The sequence below is a fragment of the Mastigoproctus giganteus genome, chromosome 8 (genome assembly GCF_048544385.1).
Source record: "Mastigoproctus giganteus isolate SK-2022 chromosome 8, ASM4854438v1, whole genome shotgun sequence".
In the NCBI taxonomy this organism is placed as follows: domain Eukaryota; kingdom Metazoa; phylum Arthropoda; class Arachnida; order Uropygi; family Thelyphonidae; genus Mastigoproctus; species Mastigoproctus giganteus.
The window spans coordinates 73,715,324-73,730,201 of NC_143582.1; the positions used below are offsets into that span (position 1 = coordinate 73,715,324).

At 39.7% G+C, this 14,878-nt stretch overlaps 1 protein-coding gene across 1 annotated transcript in view; it reads left to right on the plus strand.

The window, feature by feature from the left end:
* Window positions 1–14,878, plus strand: part of LOC150081632 (putative ammonium transporter 3) — a 78,984-nt gene that overhangs the window by 53,481 nt on the left and 10,625 nt on the right. The window contains exons 5-6 of the mRNA XM_090380270.1: window positions 7,479–7,552; window positions 11,734–12,050. Of these exons, the coding sequence (XP_090236396.1) occupies window positions 7,479–7,552; window positions 11,734–12,050 (391 nt within the window). The remainder of the gene's footprint in view (window positions 1–7,478; window positions 7,553–11,733; window positions 12,051–14,878) is intronic.

The following is a 14,878-nucleotide window of genomic DNA, read 5'->3' on the forward strand; positions in this document are numbered from 1 at the left end:
GCCATAAGGAAGATAGATAACTCGTATACCCCACTCAACCTACGCGAGGAATCCCCTCACGCCCAGACGGTACAAGAAACGAAGTTATAAAGTTGGGCAAAGAAGACACTCCCCATGGCAGACACTACAATGACCTCCATCAAGATCACATCGATAACATTGCTTCCAATGTATAGCTCACAAGCGGGATGCTCTTCCCTGACACTGAAGGATTCATGCTGGCCATCCAAGACCAGGTAATGAACACCAGAAACTATAGAAAATACATCGCAAAGGAGCTCGGAATGTCAGATGACACATGTCGACGATGCCACCTGGCCTCAGAAACGATCCAACACATCACCGCGGGGTGCAAGGTGATCACCCAGACTGAATAAACTCATAGACATGACCAGGTAGCCAGGATAATACATCAGAAGCTAGCGAGGAAATACCAGTTGACCAAAGAAAGTGTACCATACTACAGGTACGAACCCCAGGCAGTACTAGAGACCCAAACCCACAGGCTGTACTGGGACCGATACCATAATAACGAATAAGACCACCTCGCACAACAGACTGAACATAGCCCTTGTGGACAAGATTGAAATAGCTACCTACCTGACATAGCGGTGCCCAACACTAACAATGTCCAGAAAACCCATGAGGAAAAAATTAGGAAGTACACGAACCTGAGATATGAGGTCAATGAGAGGTAGCATATGGAAGCAGTATCGATCATCCCGATCATCGTGTCAAGTACCAAAGCCTCTACATAGCAGCCAAGCAGCAATAGGTATCCCAGAGAACACCTACAAGGAACTCCAGACAGCCGCAAATCCTGAACACCTGTAGGATAGTCAGAGATTTTCTCGACCAACAGTAACACCAGACATTACAACCACTCTGTGTACTTGGTAGCAGTACCAGTCACGGAGTGGAATCCCCCAATCAGGGAGAAATAATATAAGAGCAACCAACAATAATAATAATAATTAATAAAACAACCAAATCTTCGATGAGGACCAAAGAATCTTGTACAGGAGTCTCGGAGAAGACGGGAAAGAAGGGAACGAACCACCCGAGCAGAAGACGATTGAGGAGTTCTGGGGGAACATATGGAGCAGGGAAGTAAGATAACAGCCGAGCCCCCTGGAAAGAACGCAAGAAAACCAAGGACGTACAAGAAATGAGAGGGTGGGATATTCGGGAAGGAGACGATCAAGAACTCTCACAACTGGCCAACTACAGGAATAGATAACGTTCACAACTAGTGATACAAGATTCTCACTTTCACACACAAGCACCAAGCAGAGCAGTTCACCCGAATGATAAGGCACTCATCCTGAAGTTTCTCACTCAAGGAATCACATATCTGAAGCCTAAAGACGAAGATACAAGAAACCAGGCGAAATATAGGCCAATCACCTGCCTCCCAACAATGTACATGATCCTGACCAGCTGCATAACCAGGAAGATATCAGACCACTTCGAGACCCAGAACATAATGGCCGAACAGCAAAAAGGATGCAAGCGACTGAGAAAAGGATGCAAGGAGCAATTAACCATAGATACAGCGGTTATGGAGCAAGCCTACAAGAAGCGCCGCAACATGTACACAGACTACATTGATTACCGCAAGTACTTCGACTCCGTGCCTTATAGCTGGCTAATAGAGGCGCTGAACATCTACAAAGTCAATCTGATAGTGACCAACTTCCTAGGAGAAATGATGCCGAAATGGAGTACGACCATTAAGGTCGAAAACATCACAAACAGGCTAATCTCCATCAGGAGAAGAATCTTTCAGCGAAATGCCCTGAGCCCATTTTGGTTCTGTCTAACACTTAACCCGCTATCTACCATGCTGAACAGTAGCAAGTACAGAACATAACCTCAAAGAAGGAAGGAAGAACCTGTACACCCTCACCCACCTGATGTATATGGATGAGATAAAGCTCTACGCGGGAACCGAGAGTACCTCCAGCAACTACTTCAGATCACCGAAGAATTCAGCAATGATATTAGGATGGAATTTGGTCTAGACAAATACAAGACCCACGGATTGCACCAGGGAAAATTAGTAAACCGAAACTACCAGCTGAAGACTGGTAAAGAGATCGAAGCCATGGCAGGGGGAGAGGCCTACAAATAATTGAGGATGATGCAGGCTCAGCAGTTACAGCACAAGGAAATTAAGGCCTGCCTGACCCGAAAAATACCATCAGAGACTCAGAAGTCTGCTGAAAGCAAAGCTGAATGGAGAGAACACAGTTGAAGCCATAAACATCTATGCAGTCTCAGTGCTAACATACTCCTTCGGGGTCATAGACTGGACTAACACCGAACTGGAGGATATCATGAGAAAGACAAGGACAATGATGACCAAGAGCCGCCAACCCTACCCGAAGTCTGCCGTGGAGAGACTGACAATTGCTCGGAAAGAAGGAGGAAAGGGCCTGATAGACCTCATTGAGCAACAGAAGACAGCAATAGTTAACTTGAAGGATTACTTCCAGAAACACACAGCAGTACTCCAGCAGGCCACAAGGAAGATAGACAACGGTATACCCCCTACTCAACCTAAGCGAGGAGTTCCCCACAACCTTGAGGCACAAACGAAGCTAGAAAGGTTGGCAGAGAAGACATTACATGGCAGACACTACAATGATTTCCAACAAGATCACATAGATAAAATTGCTTCCAAAGCATGGCTCACGAGCGGGATGCTCTTCCCCGAGACTGAAGGATTCATGCTCGCCATCCAAACCAGGAACTATAAAAAATACATCGCCAAGGAGCCCTGAGTGTTCGATAACACATGTCGACGATGCCAGCTGGCCTCAGAAACGATCCGGCACATCACCGCGGGATGCAAGGTGATCACCCAGGCTGAGTATACTCATAGACACGACCAAGTAGCCAGGATAATACATCAGAAGCTAGCAAGGAAATACCAGTTGATCGAAGAGTGTACTGTACTACAAGTACGAATCTCAGGCAGTACTACAGACCCCAACCCACAAGCTGTACTGCGACCGCGTCATAATAACGGATTCAACAATCCTGCACAACAGACCGGACATAACTCTTGTGGACAAGAAGGAAAAGGCTACCTATCTGATTACATAGCGGTAACCTGCAGAAAATCCATGGGGAAAAAAATCAGGAAGTACACGATCCTAAGACAGGAGATCAAAGAGATGTGGCATATGCAACAAGTATTGAACATCCCGATCATCGTGTCAACCACAGGTATGGTGCCAAAGAATCTACACAACAACAATAGGTCTCCCAGCGAACACCTACAAGGAACTACAGAAAGTCGCAATCCTGAACACCTGTAGGATAGTCGGAGAGTTCCTCAACCAACAGTAACACAAGACATAACAACAACCACACAGTGTACTTGGTAGCAATACCCGTCACGAGGTGGAATCTCCAATCAGGGAGAAATAATATAAGAGCAATAATAATAATACACTCTCCCATGGTCCTCGTTGTCAGCCTTAGAATTGACGATCTGAATACAATCCTTGGTGCTTTTCGTTCCACATTGTTCTTATTTGTGGAATTTTGGTGCAATATTATACCTGTTACAGCGTGTCTGGAAGAAAGAGAAAATATTCTGCATCTGCCCAAAAAAGAAAAAAATCCTATTATTCCCACCGTCATAAATTACCTATCCAATTCTTTAATTTTGCCAGATTCTCCGTCTCAGTCACCCTTTCAAGCAACATATTCCAATTCCAAAACACGCTGCACGAAAGTAAACTTCATGATGTGTTGTTTACTCTTCCTCCCTAAGATTTTATAGTTGTGCTCCTGTCGTTTTTGTCTCACTTATAAGTGAGAATATTCCAATCTTAATTCATTTTATCGATTCCCCTCAGAGCCTCATACACTTAAATTAAATTCCGCTAAGGTGTCCGGATGCTAACCTCTGCAGATTGCATCCTATGAGCTATTCCACATAAGGATAATGTTTACTGCCCTTCACCAACTAAGTCATCTTTTATTGCACATTCTCAAGAAGTTCTGTATCTTCCTTTAGATAGGGCCTCCGACGTGAATACAAATTCCAAGTTTGGTGGCCGTCGTTCATAGAGTGGGATTATGACCTCCTTCTCTCTACTTGCAAAATTCCGATAAATTATAGATAGAGCACCATGTGTTCTTCATGCCGCCTGCTTACACTGCATGTTGAACTTCATGTATTTCTGAATCATAATCACAAAGTCTTTCTCATCGAGGTCTGGTTCATATCCCCAAGCGCAATACTTTGCATTTGGTAGCATTAAAATGTAGCTAATTTTTTACTATACTTGAAATCCGAATGAGCCAAAGGGAAGAGAAGTGCCTATTTTACAATGGTTCAACTCAGCTTTACTATTTCCCCCTTGATCTTATGTGGTTTAGTTCATTCAATTTGGTTACCGTTTCGGCTGGATTGTCGATTATACTAATATTTTAATCTTGCAAGGAGTCTATTGAATCTTCATTCTGCTCCTTTGCCTTCATATATATATATGAGTAGAACTGTCTTTCTCCTTGTTGGGTTCAATAACAAGGAACAACATGTTACTGGATCCATAACGGGGGGGGGGGCAGTCCTGCACAGTTTCAGTTGTAAGACTATGATATTCAGTGCTGATCACTGCAGACCTCTCACTGAAATAATTCTGAAGACACCTATATAAATTAATACGGCAGCAAGATTCCTGCCATCATAGTGATTAAAAAGGGCCATCAAATTGAATTGAATGTGCCACAAAAATCGATAAAGATTCCCATTATATACTGTCACCAGAGGTTGTGGCAAATTCACGAGCTTTAACGAATACACCAATATTTAAACATTCCTACTTAAACTGGTTCAAAATACATTCCTACCCAAACTGGTTCAAAATAATAAACCCTTGGTGTGGTAGTAGGTGGAAATGATCTGTACCAAGAGATACTCGAAGACCTTGTAAAGAATGGTCAGCAAGGCATAAGGCCTGTAAGAAAAGCGAGTGTCTGGAGGCTTATATGGACTTTTAAGAATAAGTCTTCGACATTTGGAGGAACCCTTCCTTGAAGCAAAAATTGAAAAGAGCAAGCAGGATATCAGGTCTGAAATTCTTAAAATATCTTAATAGTAATTTCCGCCAGCAAACCAGTTTCTGCACATTTCTCATTAGAAACTTTCTTAATCCCAGTGTTGCCGTAGCCTAGTGGTCAGGCGCGGGGGTGAATAAGTACACGTGCCTTGAGTGACCGGGGTTCAAGCCCGTGACTGCTGAATACGGTGCTGTTTCTTGTATTCTGTCTATCTTGTAAACTCCTCTGATCATTTGGTCGTCCCGGAGTATACACAGAAAATTTATTTATTTATTTTATTTTAATACACTATTCGACAAAATTAACAGAACACATATAAAACGTGGTGTAACTCATGCAGCTTGTGATGAAGCATGACAAAATTTGGTATGATGGTGCCATAGAATAACGATGAAAAGTGGAGACAGCGAGGAACTTCGGTCAGATATAAGCGACATTTATAGGAGTTCCATAAGAATTACCAAAAACGTCACATTACAGAAGTCGATACAAGTTGATCGAAAATATGGTCACACGACAGCGGTGAATCATGCTCGATATAAGGGTGTCTATAAGATTCTGTTGCAACAAATCCCATTCTTCCATCAGCGCAAACCTTAGCTCACCAAGTGACCGACCAGTTGGCTTCCAGTGTGCAATGCGACGCCCAAGGGCGTCCTACACAGGTTTGATAGGATTTAAGTCTGGTGATCGATTGGTGAGGTTCTGCTCCCACTCTCTGCCTACCATCAGTGCAAAACAAAGAATACTGTGTTTCATCTGACCACATGAATTTCTTCCACTGTTCCACTGTACAATGACAACGTTCTCGGCACCACTGCGAGCGGGTTTATCTATTTTTATCTGAAACATGTCTTCCGAATAGGCAGGCGACTGCCAATATCCAATTTCTTCAATTCCTTGCACATGGCATGAGTTGAAATAGAGAAGGTTTGGACTTGGTTGAATTCAGATGTTATTTGCTGCACATTGGATGTCTTATTTTACCGTACAATCCACCTTGGAGTACGACGACGACTTCGCTCTTGAAATATTGTTTTTCAGCCACATTTATGCCTTCTTTGTTGTTGTTGTAGGGTTATAGGAGCATCACCGACTAAGGCCATATTGCTCCATGTACAATGATTGCGTGTGTTCTGAGGTCGAATTACTATTTCCTGGACGAAAAACCCGAGTTTACGGGAGGAAAAAACCATTCTTCCCTCGCCTGAGACCGCCTAAGTCAGCCACGTTGTGAAAAAGGCCCATAAAAATTCTTCCCGTCATCGATGAGACTTGAACTCATGTCTTTTCCACCAGGTGTTGGGAGGACAGCGATTCTACTATGCTACCCACGACGGCTTATGCCTTTGAGATGCGGAAAAAGCGCTTGTTTTCCAGTATTAAAAATCTTTGAGATGCATGCTTTTGAGAAACCAGTTATGTGTTTCGTTTCTTGAATCGCGGCTCCTTCTAAACGTGCGACCTTTCTCAAAGACTGATAAGTCACGCATTCTCCCATTTCTGGCTTCAGATCACTGCAGTAGAAATGTAGTGCGATCTGCTAGGCATTGAACACAGCTCATTGTGCTGGGCTTTGTTTGGATGTAGTTTGAACTTCGATATTCATTGCGATCACTGAATTTTGATCTTGATCCTGAACCTTGAACCTGGAACCTTTGTTTCCTTGGTTCTCGGTGATCTGTCAACTGGATTCTGGCAGACTAGACTTGAATTTTGTTGTCATGTCTGGCCTCTCAGTTTATTTATCACTTTTTTTTTCTCTCAGGTTTGGGCGACTCAGAGAGGGATTGCAAACACCCACTGGTATTGCACTACCTCCTGTGGGTGCGGTATTCGTGCTATATGCACATAGTGATAGTAAACTAGGGCCCAGTTCATACTATTATTCTAAATAATCCTCAGGCAGGTTATGTGTTAACACAGGTTATAAAGGTGAAGATGCCTGAGAGCCACCCCGATACAAGAAAACACACACACCATTAAGCTAAGATTTGTACAGAGAGCATATTAATATATGTTAATAAATTCGTGTATATAAATTGATGGCAATCAATAAATTGAGATTGTAAAACCTTGAAATTGTGTGTAATAAATGAATGAATGAAAAAAAAAAAAAATGAATGCAGTTGAAAAGCCTGTACAGCCTTCATATTCAACGAGGCAACACGTCAGAGTTTTCTTTGCATATACAGTGCTGTATTTGCATTTATTCGCATTTCTTCTGTCTGTAACTGTCTTAATGCAAAAGTTCGTGTTTTTTTTTTTTTTTGGCCAGTGTGCGTATTATTTCAACTTTTGAGAAATGTAAATTATTTCGACAAACAAAAAGATTATGGAGTAATAATTTAATGAAAATTATCTCATGAGGATTTTTTTTTTTTTTTTTTTAACAGATACCTCAAAAATCGTTTATTTCTGGTAAGCGACATCATCAATTCCATTCTGGGTGCTCTGGTGGCAGTAACAGGTACTTTGTTATTTATTTTATATAGATCTTTTCAATTCTCTAGTCATACTTAAACTTAATATTCTGGAAAAATTAATTGATTTTTTGAATTAATATTATTATTAGTGTTTTATATAAGCAATGCAAATTGAAATTATAATTTACTTATTAATTGGAGATATACCGGGTGGTTATAAAATAAGTTTCTCTATTCTGGAGACCCTAGTGTCAAAACGGTTAGAGTTAAGACCTGTGAAAATCGGTGAGTATGTCATTTAGGGTATGGGGAAGCGATTTGCAGAAGAAAAAAAATTAGTTCAAATTTCCGCCATCAGGGGAAAAACGGCGCTGCACATATGTAAAAGTTGTCATTTACTTCAAGACACGCTGCTTATGCAAATGACATCCTGTTAGATAAAGGAGAAAGGCCAACACCACCGTCAATAACCATTATGGCTCTTACAAAAAAGGCATGTGCTCTTTTAGTAAAACTGTTCTACCAGAATAATAGTAACGCTAATGCAGCACTACGTGAATATCGAAAACTTAAAGGTTTGCGTAAAGGACCTTTGACATTGTCTTGTCAGTGGGGCTTCGAAAACTAATAAAGAAATTTGAAGCGACTGACCGGGGAGTTAGATGTAATTCCAGAGAGGGGACCAGACAACCACGTATCGGAACGGAGGTAGTGGATGAAGTGGCGGCTGCAATGGTCACAATGTGAAACACTATCAGAGACTCGAACCTTCCTTGGTCTACTGTACATAAAGGGCTTCAAATAATTTTACGCTGGTTCCCGTACAATATTCGCGTAGTGCAAGAACTAAAGTCTTGTGATCAGCAACAACGAACAGATTTTGCTCTACGGTTTCTGGCTCGTATGGAACATGATACATGGGCTCGAATGATCCTGTGGTCTGATGAGGCACATTTCACTCTTCGTGGGGCTGCAAATGCACAAATGAACTTTTCATCCATCTGCTCTGCATGAAAGACACTACAAAGTCCATACATTACAATATGGTGTAGATTCACAGCAGAGTTTATAATCGGACCATTTTTCATATCTCAAATACTATGTTAATTCGGTCCCAAGCGTTTTGATCACACCACCTATACCTATATATATATTATTATTATTATTATTATTATTATTATTATCTGTTTATTTTCATAAGGAAACCACCCCGGGACGGCAAAGTGCCAGGAGGGTGCTAAGTACATATCAGGGTACGAGATACTACGTGCAGTGGGTTACATATACTGAACACGTAGTCTCGTCCCGAAATATTATATAAACATTTTATGTTTAATATATACGGTATTTACACATTAATGATTCTGTACATACATTATACAGCTCATATATTTACAATTCACTAATAATTCCACATATAACTTACATATTAACATAACTGTTACAGAAGGTATATTTTTACAGTCAACAGATTATTATTGTTCTTAAAGCAGAAAGCTTCACTTTTATTCACAATTCTTTAGTACTTTGCAGCCGATTCATATTTCAGTAAGTCTGTACGAATCCTGGAAGATCTCTTTCCGGTATGCTGCATCCTCACACAGTTTTTCGGCATCTATCTGTAGTGAGTTAAATATTCTCGCTGCATTTGATGGGAAGAATCTTTGCAGGCTACTAAGATTGTTCAGGACTGAACGCAGTGGATTATTTAGTTCTCCGCAACGTCTAGCAGTGGCACGCGGTTTAACTAGAATATTATCCAGGACTGGAGCATCCACTCTGCCTGTGAGCATTTGTGCGAGAGTGTGTATGTTCCTGTTAATTGTCCGCTGCATCCAGGGTGTGATGTTAAGGTTTGAGTAGAGAATGGCCCTTGAGATAGTAAAAGGGTGGCCAGCAACTCTGTTAAGCCATCGCAAGAACCAGTACTCGATCCCAAGGACGGACTTATAATGTGAATCTGGAGCTGAAGACCAGATTTGCGAGGCATACATTGCAATTGGCAGGACACACATTAAAATGTACTTGGTCGCTAGCTGAGGATCCCTAATTCCTACCAGTTCCTGCCTAGTAGCCCATAAAGCGGCGAATATTTTTGAAAATAACAAATATATATATATATATATTTGTTATTTTATTTATTTGAATTATTTATTCCTTCAATGCATTTCATATTTATATTCTTTTGTTTAGTTTTTCTACATAATTTACTGTAGTATTATTCTCTGACAATTATTGGCAACCACAATAATTGTCAGAGAACAATACTAATAGTGCTAATTCTCAATATGTTCAGATGATCCAAGAGATTTAAAATTATCTTAATAGATAGTATAATGCAACTTATTAACAGAATGTAACAGGCGCCTCCGTAGCCAGGAGCAGCAGTGCGTAGCACACGCTTCTTCATTAGACCGGGGTTCGAGCCCTTCACCACCAAATACGGAGGATGCGGAAAGGTCGGGGAATGACCACCGCATATCCACGGAGCAATATGGCCTTAGTTGCTAATGCTCCAAATAACAGCAATAACTTTCATGGACTGCTATTTCTAAATACCTAATGAACATAATTATCATTACAACCAATATATCTGTTAAATGTTGCCACTATAATGCTTTATAAATCAATTCGTATTAAATTTGTACAATTATTCTTTTAAGTTCTTATTAGGCTACATAAATCATATTTATTATTCATAAACCTACAATTCACAAATACCTATCTGAGATAATACCTACAATTTATTAACCTGTCATTCACAATACCTTTCATTTATAAGGACGAAACATCATTCAATACATATCTTTAACTCTAATTACCTTTCTTATTTAATCTTAATTATGAAATTACATTCCAATTATCCCTACCGACAATATTAATTTTCATCTTATCTTACTTTTATATTTATTTTCAATAGTTACTTTACTCTTACTCTTTACCAATTACTTCTTAGCCTTTTCTATTTCGTTTCGCTATCTCTCATATATTCTCTCTCTCTCTCTCTCTCTCTCTCTCTCTCTCTCTCTCTCTCTCTCTCTCTCTCTCTCTCTCTCTCTCACAATTATAATACTAAATTTAAGTACACACGTGTTTATAATCAATTATCAATTTCAATTCTTATACAACTATTACTATTTATTGTCAACAGTAATTTGACAACAGTTTATTGTCAAAATGTAAGTCTGCCAGTAGTGTAATACCACTTACATTTTTTTTTTCTTTTTTTTTTTTCACGGCGCCATCATCTGCGTGATCCGGACCATTCTCCTGACTTAAGATTATTTAATTTTCTCCGCAGACCATTATATGTATCTGAGAATGTGATTAATACGGTTAATAAAGCTGGGCACTTAAGCTCAAGTAGGTAATTTAAGTACATTTATGATGTTCATAAGTGTACTTGTCCATAAGAAACGACAAATCGCCAGTGGAATACTACATCTCGATTCCAGCCGTCGACTGCTTCTTGCCATTTTTTTATCCTCAGCTGCTTTACCATAACTCGTCACTGCAAAGCACATCTTTCCATTGGTGTAAGGGCTACAGTTCTTGTACCATATACACTTGGTGTAACCTGCCGTCTAATACGATTTACTGGTATTAGTCGTGATGATTAGACGCTTATTGACGGCTGCACAACCGTGGTAACCCCATACCATGTGGTGTCTTGCGCACTGTACAAGTGCTGACATGTGTCCCAATCGTCTCACTGAGGGCATGTGTGTGCTGCGACAAAGACCTGTATTCCGAGCAGACTATTCGTATCCGGATATTAATAGCAGTAGAGTTAATACTCTACTGCTATTAATATCCACACAGCCACTCAAAATGATTTGAAAAAAGTAAAGGGTATTTTTATTTCGAAGATAAGTTTCTTATATTGTCTATTAGCCACATCTAGCGGTGAAAACTATCGTCTAGCTGTACACAAAATTATGCAATAGCAAGTTTTCATTAGACACTTTTAGTACTCTGTTATTAACTTTTATAATATTAAAGGGTATTTACTAATTTTAGTCGTTTTTTTCCTTTATACACCGAAAAATTATTACATATTTTTTCCGGTTATTTAAGGCACGTACGCCGGAAAAGTTTCACCGTCGCTATTCCAGGTTATCTTATCTTCATCACGATTATTAATTGTTCTTCCAAAATTTGGTTTCAATTTTTATGATAATTCAATAATAGATAAAAGTATTCATTGTACTATTTTTACTTCTAGCTGGATCAGGTTTCCTGAGAGCATGGGAGTCTCTTCTTGTGGGAGCAATCGGTGCCCTCCTAGTGAACATCATTCCCCCAATAATGGATCGCCTTCATATTGATGATCCTGTAGGTGCTGTAGCGGTGCATGCTATGGGAGGTCTTTGGGGCATGATAGCAGTGGGCTTGTTAGTAGATGCTGACAGCCTTCTTCAGTTAACTCATGGAAGAAAGGGATTATTCAAAGGAGGTGGATTTTATCTCTTAGGTATACAACTTCTTGCTTGTGTATGCATTTCGCTCTGGAGCATGATAACGACATTCATTATACTAAAAGTAAGTAATGGTTATTGCTTCTCTACTTTACTTTACAAAATCAAGCAATCCATTAACGGGAACCGAATATTCCGGGTTTTTTTTTTTTTTTTTTTTGTTTTTTTTTGAAAATGTGAGAAAGCAGCATGTGAGATTACTGGCAAATTTAGTTTCTGATTGGTCAATTCGCTCGAGAAGAGCGTTAAAGTTAGCACTAGCATCTGCTGGAGAAAATAACACAAGGAAGCTAACTTACACAACACACACACACACACCCCATATAGTAATAAATAAAAAAATAATAAATTTTCTGTTTATACTCCGGGACGACCAAATGGTCAGAGGAGTTCACAAGATAGGCAAAATACGAGAAACAGCACCGTATTCAGCAGTCACGGTGCTTGAACCCCGGTCACTCAATGCTCGTATACTTATGCACCCACGCGCCTGACCACTAGGCTACGGAGGCACCAATTATCCTCCGATAACGAGGATCCCCTGTATTTTAACTGGCAGATGGGTAAAGTCATTTGATCAGGTAGTGCGGTGCAGTATTAAAGCGACTCGTGGTAAAGACGAAGTCTGTTCCATATTAAGCATTAGGAGCCTAGCATTTAACACAGACAATTTTAATCCTGTACTGGACAAAGCTAATTTGATCAGATAAGACGGTTATCCAATTTTGCGAATTTCACAAGGCAAAAACTGGATTCCTGAAATTCCAAAAAGTGAATTAATGAAGTTCAGCAAGTATAATTTTAAATTTTAAATTCACTTGTTGGAAATTACAAATTCTCCGCGAGAAATAATGGAAATCCAATCTCATAATTTTCCTCTAATGGCAACTTGACGGGGAGAGATATTTACTGACCCATTCTCGGACGTAATTATTATATAGTAATATTTCCTATGATTCCAATACACGTTTTGAACATTATATCTATATCCTGAAAAAGACATCAAAAGTAACCCTCGATTTGATGGACTACGGGTTTAACGGACGAAATGACTGCCACCATAGTCCATGAAAGTTATTGCTGTTATTTGGAGCATTAGCAACTAAGGCCATATTGCTCCGTGGATATGCGTTGGTCATTCCCTGACCTTTCCGCATCCTCCGTATTTGGTGGTGACGGGCTCGAACCCCGGTCTAATCAAGAAGCGTATGCTACGCACTGCTGCTCCTGGCTACGGAGGCGCCTGCCACCATAGTGTATTCTGATGTGCTCATAAAACAGAGGAAGCTGATTTTTTCTTCTACATAAATTAAAACTGTTATAGATTTTAGACTCTGTATTTCTTTCCCGCATCTCTAAAAAACTTAAATTAATACTGGCAGTCTCTTTGACTATTTCTTATGTTCACAGCAGCACAAACTCTGCCTTCACAAGTGCCACTTGTATTGCATTATTTATTTATTTTTTTTAAATAAATGATATTTCTAAAAGGTTTGGAAGTAAATAACTCATTGCTGAGTTTTACTAATATTTTTAAGTTAGTTTTTTTATCGGAAACTGAACTTTCTACCTGCCAAGGTCAATGAATTTTACTTGAAGATTAATTTGAAAATTATGTTGTTTTTTTTTTCAAAAATGGTTTAACCGATTTTGATGAAATTTTATATTTAGGTTCTTATGTCATATAATTTGATTTGTTTAGTGGTCACAATAAAGTGAACTCGAAATTTTCTTCATTAGTGTTTTCTTTAGATGGGGCCCTAAATTCCATTTTGCCTTGGACCCGGTGGTGAGCTATAATGGACTCGCGAGAGCCCTTTGTTATTTTTTTTGAAAATTTGCGAGCCCATTGTTGAGACGATCATTTATTTTACAAATGAAATCCTGAATGCAATTACTGAGTATCCAGAGCCGAAACTACAGTGGGGCGAGCGGGCCCCATTCCTAGCATTTTAATAGTGATTTCCATGGATAATAGCCTCTGGTCAACCTGTGTTGTGGTTCCCCTTTACTCCAACAAACGGGCGTGTTTTTCGGAGAAGTGAGTGATCCATGCCTTCCAGTAAATTTCTCCTGTCTATGTTTACATGGTCACAGTAGCTGAATATCTGAGTGATTCCGATATTTTTCACAGTATTCAAAGAACTAGTGACAGTAGCAACGTAGGGGGGGGGGGGATTGAGACAACTATGATATAATATAAACTTTACGAAGATGAAATGTTGGCAGATTTTGAAACTTAGTCGAGCCTTTCACTGCGTAGAAAATGTTCTAAAATACAATGGCATACAGGCAATAATTTAAAAAAAAACTGTATTACCAATCTCCAAAAAACTAGCCCGAATTAAGGATGATTGCTAAAAAACTTGATGTGGAAACTACAAAGATCGGTCGTGTGTTCGGGTTACGAAGAGCAGCTTGTAGCTTGCGAATGGTAATTGCGGTTTATGGGAATTATCCTGCATTGTGCAAACATTTTGAATCAGAAGTTAAATATTCGGGATTGTTAAAGCGACTTTCAAATCTGGAATTTCTTAACCATTTGATTGTGCAAGGCTCAAGGGGTAGAATTTTTTTTAGCCTGGACTGTACTTGTTAACAGGAGAGACTGCTTATACAGGGATGGGATACACTTAAATAGAAAGGGTGCAAGAATATTTGCTGATGCTATCGAGGCAGTGTTAGGTGGGTCAGAAAACTGCTAGCTTGAGGGGAGACAAAGACTAATAGATTAACAGTAGCCACTGGCAGAGGTGAAAGTGATTCTTGCACTACTTCTATTGGAATGAGCAGAAGCTTGAAAAACAAGATGCAGGATATTTCAGAGACTGCTGGGAGTCATTGCGGTACAAGTAAACACATGGGTTGTGTTAGGGTAGCTAAAAATAGAAA